At 37.2% G+C, this 9,023-nt stretch overlaps 1 protein-coding gene across 1 annotated transcript; it reads left to right on the plus strand.

The window, feature by feature from the left end:
• The first annotated feature begins 712 nt into the window (after positions 1-712).
• IL2 (interleukin 2) lies at positions 713-5,278 on the plus strand. The gene is made up of 4 exons (XM_040250557.1): positions 713-859; positions 952-1,014; positions 3,761-3,907; positions 5,104-5,278. The coding sequence occupies exons 1-4, from the start codon at positions 713-715 to the stop codon at positions 5,212-5,214; spliced, it is 468 nt and encodes a 155-aa protein (XP_040106491.1). The 3' UTR covers positions 5,215-5,278.
• Positions 5,279-9,023: the final 3,745 nt, after the last annotated feature.

The raw sequence follows: 9,023 nt of genomic DNA on the forward strand, positions 1-9,023 counted from the left end.
AAAGTGCAAGACATTAAGAGATGTAAACAGACACAAGAAACACATTAAAATTAAAACAGCATAAAACAGTGCCCCAAACTCAGTGAGTATTTTATGTATTCTAATTTTAATACCTCTCTAGCTGATTGTGTAAGAAGTAATCTATCACATTGTATGCATTAGCTCAGTCATCGTGGAGATAAAAAGGTAAAGCCATCCTGGAACAGGAAACCAATATTCTTCCTGTTTAATCAACAAATCTAAAAATTTATTCTTTTCAACTATTTACTCTTGTTCTTGTCCACCACAACACGGTGCTCCACATGTTCCGCACAGTTTTATGACAAAGAGAAATTTTTCATGAGCCATTTTTGTATCCCCACCCCCTTAAAGAAAGAGGGAGGAAAAACTGTTTCATACAGAAGGCGTTAGTTGTATGAATTAGAACTGCCACCTAAGTGTGGGCTAATGTAACCAAGAGGGATTTCACCTACATCCATTCAGTCAGTTTATGGGGGTTTAAAGAAATTCCAAAGAGTCATCAGAAGAGGAAAAATAAAGGTAATGCTTTTTGCCACACAGGTAGAATCTTTGAAAGTATGTGTAATATGTAAAACATTTGACACCCCCATCATATTTTTCCAGAATTAAAAGTATAAATTGCTTCTCTTGTTCTAGAGCTTCCTATCTGCTTCTCTAATCACTACTCACAGTAACCTCAACTCCTGCCACAATGTACAAGATACAACTCTTGTCTTGCATTGCACTAACTCTTGCACTCGTTGCAAACGGTGCACCTACTTCAAGCTCTACGGGGAACACAATGAAAGAAGTGAAGTCATTGCTGCTGGATTTACAGTTGCTTTTGGAGAAAGTTAAAGTAAGTTTATTCTCTTTCTTACTCAAATTATTACGTTTAATTTTTCTAACTGGAGTCTGCTTTTTAAATAACAATCTGTTATGCTTTCTCAGAATCCCGAGAACCTCAAGCTCTCCAGGATGCATACATTTAACTTTTACGTGCCCAAGGTTAACGTAAGTACAACTTTCTGTGTTCAATTTAATTTTAATAAAACTGAAAGTAATGTGAAAATTTACATACTAACTGGATTAACAGCACCTCCTCTGAGGAGAAGAAAGAGTAACTTCAGTATCTTTTTAAAAAGAGCCTCAAGTTTGATAATGGGCTTCTGAAAAATGGCTTTGCAGTTTTTAAAAAATATATACTTATGTATATTTTGGGGTAGAGGAAATGGGAAAAAAGGAATAATATTCTCACTTTATTGCTGGGATAATATTTAAAAAGATTGTATTGACTTACTTTTTTATTTAAAAATATAAAACTCTGGAGATACTTGAGCATATCACTTTAGCACTCAAATTAGCAAAACTGATTTCAGAGAGCCCATCTGAAAAAATCCTTTATTATTTTAGGAAGGATTCTTAAGGATATTCCTTCAAGAGGCAGTATAGCACTAATCCATAGCATAGATCCTAGGGCAGATTATTTAACCTGAAATCTCAGCTCTGCCATGTCCAAGCTTTTGTAAGCTTGAGCAAGTTACCTATTCTCTTTGTGACACAGTCTCTTATGTAAATGATAATTGTATATTCTTCATACACTTTTGTGAGAATTAATGAATAAATGTAAAGTACTCAGAATAGTGGCTGGCATATGGGAAATGCCATATAAGCATTAACCATTAGAAGTAATAATAAAGACTAAATTCTTCCTGGAGAGTATAGAGTAAAAACTGGGACTTACACATCTTTTATGTCAATAAACCTAGAGACTTCTGATGCTATATGACTTATATTCCAAGACTAAAAGTTCCATTTGGTTGTCCGGGGATTCAAACAATTAGATAAGCATCATCCAAGCTCCTAGAGATACACTAGGTGTGTCAAGTTTCCTAGTTGTTATGCCAGTCAAAAGGTAATGGGCAAGACTCTGATGCTAGAAAGCGCTTGTCCTTGGGTGAATAGCCCATAAGAAAACTGTGTTTTAAGGGTCATGGGTGAATTTCCATTGATCACCATCTTACACTTTTGAGGAGATTAGATATCAAACTACCCTTTGAGACTTCCCTGATGGTTCAAAACGTAAAGAATCTGCCTGCAATGCAGGAGATCTAGGTTCAATCCCTGGGTCAGGAAGATCCCTTGGATAAGGGCATGGCAACCCACTCCAGTTATTCTTGCCTGGAGAATCCCATGGACACTGAGGTCTGACAGGCTAAGGTCAGTGGGGTCACAAAGAGACATGACTGAGCGACTAACACTTTCACTTTCTTCACCCTTTTTTTCAAACTACCCTTTTAAAAGTTGAAAAGGAAATAGAGATGCTCCTCTAACTTAATCAGAGTCACATAACTCTTACTTCCAGTAGCATAAAGACACTAGACTATTTTGAGGGAAAGAGCTCCAAGTTCATGTCAAAAACTTAAACTTTAAATTTGTTAATTTATAGTAGCAAGTTGAAAGGGCATTAGATGAAAATGTCATAAAATGTACGTGGTGTATTCCTACCTCTCTCTCTAAAAGTGAGGTAACACCAGATTATGTGCAGGGTGGTAGAATTCTTTGAAATTTAACAGTTTCTAAATGATAACGCAAAATCTATCTGAAACTAAAAGTAATGTGATAAACTCCATTCATTTGTCCATTTTACAACTATTCCATGTTTGCAAAAGAATTTAGAGAGGTAAAAACATTTAATTCAAAGGTTGTTATGATAATGCTATAAAGAAAAAGAACTGACATCTAATTCTGGCTCCACCTAGTCAGTAGTCTTTTGTCTGGATAATCCCATGGGCAGGGGAGCCTGGTGGGCTATGGTCCATAGGGTCGCAAAGAGTGAGACGTAACTGAACACACACACACACATACACATCGCCTGGTCATGTGGCCTTGGGGAAGACACTTAAATTCTGAGATTTAGTTTCCTTATTTGTAACATGGTGATAACACAGTGTAGTACGTATGTCAAAAGGTGGCTGTGAGACTTAAATGGACTTATTTAGGACAAAACACTTTGAAATTATAATATACCATAGAAATATGAAATATTATCATTATATATATGAGTATGTATATGTGTGTGCTTATGTGTGTACATGTCTAAATCAGGGAGCCTATCCAAAAATCCTTCAAATACTGTAAGCTTTTATTTGATTGAGACATTATGTTTAATAATGCATCTTACTATAATTATTACAGAAAAGTAAAAAATTAAGATGCAGTTTTATGGGCCTTGCTATGTCAAGCTATTACTAAGTAGTTACAATTAACTAATCTATAAAATGTTGCAATTGTGACAGATTGCATCCAAGAGCTCCCTCTGTCCCTAACATTCTATGATTCATAACTCTTACATTATTAAATATTAGAATCATAGAATGTGAACCTATACTTCCAAATTAAGACTACTCTTGGCTCTAATAATTTCTACGCAGATTGGAAAGTAATTCAACCTATATCAGTAATTTGCATTTGGGTGCAGAAATGTTGCCTTTTTTGCAAAGCCAAATTAAGCTGAAATTAATGACTCATTATTTGTTAACTAACAGTTAATACTAACTATGGGCAGCTAAACTCTAATTTTTCCAGTCTTATAATGTAAACTATATTGATCCATCTTTATAGTAATGCTGAGAAACAGAGAGAGTTGGTACAAACTATATACTGTCTCTATTAATAAAATAAATTTTGATATTAATTTCTGATTCTGACCTTTAGTCAGGGAAAATTGATCTGCTAATTACTTTTACTACTATTCAAGGCTACAGAATTGAAACATCTTAAGTGTTTACTAGAAGAACTCAAACTTCTAGAGGAAGTGCTAGATTTAGCTCCAAGCAAAAACCTGAACACCAGAGAGATCAAGGATTCAATGGACAATATCAAGAGAATAGTTTTGGAACTACAGGTAAAATATTACTATATTTGTTCTCCTGGAAATAAAATAAATGGAAGGGCATTTTAACATTGTGTAACATTTGGTATTTGTGAAGTACTCGTGCATTTAAAGTCCATTATGAATATAAGTCATTTTTATGTTAGGTGACAAATTGTGGATCTGGGAAGTGTAAGCTAGAGGGTCTATCTACCATCCACTCAGGGACAAGCCCCTACCAATGCACTTTGTCACCCACCCCTCACATTAACACAAAACTGGGATTGGGAGAACACTGAATTGAATTTCAAAGAAAGGAGACCGGTGTCATTATATACAGTAAGTCCTCTACATTTGAACCTTTAAGTTGTGGACTTTCAAAGATGTGAATGTGCGTTCACATGTCCAATCATGAAACTTAGTTCACGGGTCTGGCATACATTGTCATTTGCCTGCATCCTCTACAAGTGATTGTGCTTTGTGTACTTTATTGTATAGTACTGTATAGAGTACAGTAGTAGTGGGTATCTTTGTTTCAAGCCCAGGATGTCTAGAAGCAAGGGTAAAAGCAGCAGTATATAGTTGACTGTGTTAAGTTGGGTACCTAGGCTAACTGTAGGACTTACAAACAAAATTCAACTTACAAACCTGCTCTTGGAACAGAACTCATTTGGATGTAGGGGACCTACTATATTTTTAAATTTTTTCAGATCATCTTCCAGAATAGGTAATTCTGATTACCCAAATTACTTTTTAAATGGGGTTTTCCTATCATTTGGTAGAAGAACTAAGAGATTTGTTTAAAAAAATGGCAACCAGTAAAATGGCCAATGGACCAAATAATTAACTTTTTATTTAGAGGTAATACTCACTTTCAGGACCTTAAGAATTTTAAACGCATAGGAAGCATGAAATATACAAGGAACTTGGGTGATGTGAGAGATTCATGGCTCTCTTTCCTCATCCATCTGTCAAAGTACAAAATTCATTAATTAATAGACATCCTAAATAAAAAGCACAAGTTAAATTACAGCTTGTATGTCACTATCTGGATATCATAACATATACTAATTTAGACACATAATTTTGGTCATTTGAAGAAAATGTGAATGTTAATATGTTTAATATACTTGAAAATAAAGGCCATAACTCTATAAGCATTGAACTGAAAATAATTGTATATAAGGTAAACTACTTTGAACTAAAAATTAAAATGTTTTCTTTTATAGGGATCTGAAACAAGATTCACATGTGAATATGATGATGCAACAGTAAAGGCTGTAGAATTTCTGAACAAATGGATTACCTTTTGTCAAAGCATCTACTCAACAATGACTTGATAACTGTGTGCTTCTCATTTTAAACTATCAGGCTTTCTATTTATTTAAATATTTAAAATTTATATTTATTTTTTGATATATGTTTTCCTATCTTTTGTAACTATTAGTCTTAAGATGATAAATATGGATCTTTTAAGATTCTTTTTGTAAGCCCTACGGGCTCTAAAAATTTCAGTTAAATTATTTATCCTAAAGTATTTATTTTTATATTGAATTTTTAAATATAATGTCTATGCAGGTCATTGACTAAAATTATTTAATAAAGTTGATGAATAAAAACAAACCAGATATTTGTTATTCTGGGAATAGCACAGAATAAGGAAGGTCCTGTAATATGACCACAGGTATATACTGTAAAAATTTCCCCAAGCAATTCTGGAAGAGATATTCATGTGGGAGCCCATTCCCTAAAGAATGGGAATTATTGAGATATTCTGGGAAGTTATTACATAATGACCCTGAGGGATCCTGTAATTCTGAAACTCCAATGTGAGTCATCAGTCAGAATGGGGACTTAGCCTGATGAAATATTAGCTTGAGTCCTTCTCTGGAGGGCTCAAAGGGATCACAAAGCCTCCTAGCACATCTCCATAGCACTATTCCAGGGAGCACAGTTGAGTGACAGTCTCTAGCTACGGCTATTTGCATTTAAATTACATGGGCAACAGAATATCTTAACTGTCTCATCCTGGGGATCTATCAATTTTACTGCTCTCTGTCCTCATTAGTCTGAAGAGTACTTGATCATCTTACTATTTCAAAGAATACCATGCTGGTCAATGACTTTGGTGCTGTTAACTGGATTTGCTAACAAGAAACCGGTAGGAGTAGTAAATGAATAAGGCAAATGCGGGGTAGAAGAAGGGCAACAAGTTCAGGGATGTGTCACAAAAATGAAGTTTCTAAGGGTCCAGTAGTGTCTTGAACGTTAGGAGTTTCCTTTAAAGTGGAGGACAAGATTCTGTGTCTTGAAAGGCCAACTGCAAAGAAGTACAAAGCTTGGTGGGCCTCTGGAATTTGAAAGTGTGCTACATACACTATGCTGACTCATTTTTGAAGGGTAACTCTATAAGGCTGTCAGTTTTCAGTAAAGCCCCCAGCAAGAAAGGGGTATATTGCAGGTCCAGCCCTCAATTCAAGTTCCTCAGCCACGAGATATATGACCCAGAAGATCCAGTGGTATTCAAAGTGTTTGTGATAGAGGTGTTGTTAAAAGCCTCTAGAAAGTCCCTGAAAGATAATGACCACACAGTTCTACAGTTTTTAGAAAGACCACACCCTACTCTGCAGATAATTCCCCATTTAAAAGCAAAATCCTGGTAGAGACAAATGTCTGACCACAGGACACCAAATGATTCTGCAACCTGAACTGTCCATCATGAACTAGTTATTAACTGATGGACTGAAACATTTAACACTGGGCAACACAGCAGCATTTCACTATAAAATGCAAGTGAGTAGGCCTAAAGAGATCCAAGAGGGACAAGTCAACTTCATAAACAGGCAGTTTAGATTCTCACAGTACCTGGTTTAATCCCTCTCCCTTAGCCCACTCCTGTGGCTTCTTGGGGGAGTTCCCTATTACGAGAGAAAAGAGCATGGTTCACAAACAGATCTGTACCGGATGCTGGTGTCAGCCAGAATAGATGATCCCAGAAGAATAACCCTATTCAAACTTGGTTGCCCATTGCATGTTTAAGGAGAAATGGACAGAGGTTTGGATCTAGAATAGACTGACTTGTGGAAAGTGATGAATGAGACTGCCAGATGACTGGGGATATGAAGAAAAAATGTAAAATTAGTGACAAGAAGTTCTGGAGAAGAAGTATGTAATGGCTCTCTTTGAATGAGCAGAAGATCTGAAGATATTAATGAAGGCTTTCATTATTCAGATGGACAAGATGACCCTTTCTGAGGATGTCAGCCAATCTCTTTCCTTGGCCAATAAAGTGCTTATTCAATAGGACCACAAACAAAATTCTATGGTAACAAGTATGGAAATAAAAAAAGAGCTCAACAACATGGTCATTCACTTACAAATGCTAACCTGGCTACTGCCACTGTGAGTACTCAAGCTCCCCAAAGCGTAAGTCAATGCTGAGTTTTCAGTATAGCACCATTCCCTAAAAGAACCAGTTGGGATTGATTATACTGGACCTCTCCTACCATGGCATGAGTAGTATTTTGTCCTCAAAAGGACAGATTGATGTTTCAAACACAGATTTTCTTTCTTTTTTGCCTCAAGTGTTCTGCAGCACCGTGAGTAGATTTACAAAATGTCTTATCCATCACAACACTGTCTCCAACCGAAGTATATAGTATGGCAAAAGAAGTGTGGCAATAGGATCAAGCCCATGGATTTCACCACTCTCTCTACAGGCTCTACTATTTAGAAGCAGCTGACTTGGTTAGACAGAGAAATGCTTTGATGAAGATTCAGTTAGGGCATCTACTTGGAAATGATATTTTGAGGGTCAAATGAAGAATGCTCTATTAGTGTTAAATCAGCAGCCAATATATTGTACAGTCTCCCCCAGAGCCAGAGAACATAGGTCTAGGAATAAAAAAGTACAAGCAAAAGCAGTCCATCTCATTATTGTACTAAATGACTCATGTGAAAAAAAATTTTCTTTACCTCCCATTAATGAAATCTTAGCTTAGTCGATTTTATGGTCCTACTGCTTAAAGGGGCAGGAATATTAACTTTTATCAGAAAACTGATTAAATGGGAGCTGAGACTACCTTTTGGGCATTTAGGGGCTTTTCATGCAGTTGAACCAACAGGTATATATTGTACTAGGAGAGTAACTGATTTGATGACAAGAGGAAATCAATTTCCCACTATACAACAAAGGCAGCTGCTACATAATAGGTAACACCATTTGGAACCCTGGAAGCTCAGCGGGGCAGCACTTAACTTCCTCTTCCCAATTGTATTGGTCAGTGGAAAATTGTACCAATCCCCAAAATGCAAGAATACCAAAGACTTGGATTTCATAGAAAAGAGAATTTGGAGTTTACCACCAGGTAAAGAATTCTAGGACACTGACAGTGTGGAAAGACATGCACTCATCTTCTCCTGTGAGAACTCCAAAACTGTGACTTGCTGCTGAACAACCATCAACAGGAGAATGTTGGACCCCACCAAAAAAAGATATACCATGTCCAAGGGCAAAGGAGAAGCCCCAACAGGATTGTAAGAGGGGGAAAATCATGTTTAGAATCAAAACCCCATACCGGCCAGAGATGCTCGGGGGCTCAAACAAAACCATGTGCACACCAGGACTCAGAGATCCCACAAAGACTGAGCCAGACCTTCCTTTGAGTGTTGAGTATCTCCTGTGGTGGCATGGGTCAGCCACCAGTGGCCTGCCTCAGGGCCTCTCTAGCTGCAGCAGACCTGGAAGGAATGCCATGTGGCCTAAGTCCTCTTGGAGGGCCATTATTCCCACCATAGAGCCACCGAGCAGATGACCTACAGACTGGAGAACAATTATACCATAGAAGTTCTCACACTGTTAAGAAAGTTCTAGGAGCCACAACAGATTTCCCAACCTGGGGATCCAGTAAAGGGAATGAAAAACCCCAGAGAATTTGACTTTGGAGGCCAGTGGGATTTGATTACAGAACTTCCATGCAACTGGGGAAACAGACTTTGGAGGGTGAAAATGAAACCTTGTGCACATCAGGGCCCAGGAGAAAGGTGACCTCACAAGAGACTGAGCCAGACTTGCCTGTGAGCATCCAGGAATCTGCAGTAGAGGCGTGGATCAGTAGTGGTCTGCCATAGGGTCAGAGGCACTGAATAC

The sequence above is a fragment of the Oryx dammah genome, unplaced genomic scaffold, assembly GCF_014754425.2.
Source record: "Oryx dammah isolate SB20612 unplaced genomic scaffold, SCBI_Odam_1.1 HiC_scaffold_12, whole genome shotgun sequence".
NCBI lineage: Eukaryota > Metazoa > Chordata > Mammalia > Artiodactyla > Bovidae > Oryx > Oryx dammah.

What these genes read in the sequence shown, in the direction of transcription:
- IL2 (XM_040250557.1), top strand. Translation starts at nt 713, where the DNA reads ATGTACAAGATACAACTCTTGTCTTGCATTGCACTAACTCTTGCACTC. An exon ending in TTTACGTGCCCAAGGTTAAC is followed by an intron (nt 1,015 to 3,760) that starts GTAAGTACAACT and finishes CTACTATTCAAG; the next exon opens with GCTACAGAATTGAAACATCT. An exon ending in GAATAGTTTTGGAACTACAG is followed by an intron (nt 3,908 to 5,103) that starts GTAAAATATTAC and finishes TTTCTTTTATAG; the next exon opens with GGATCTGAAACAAGATTCAC.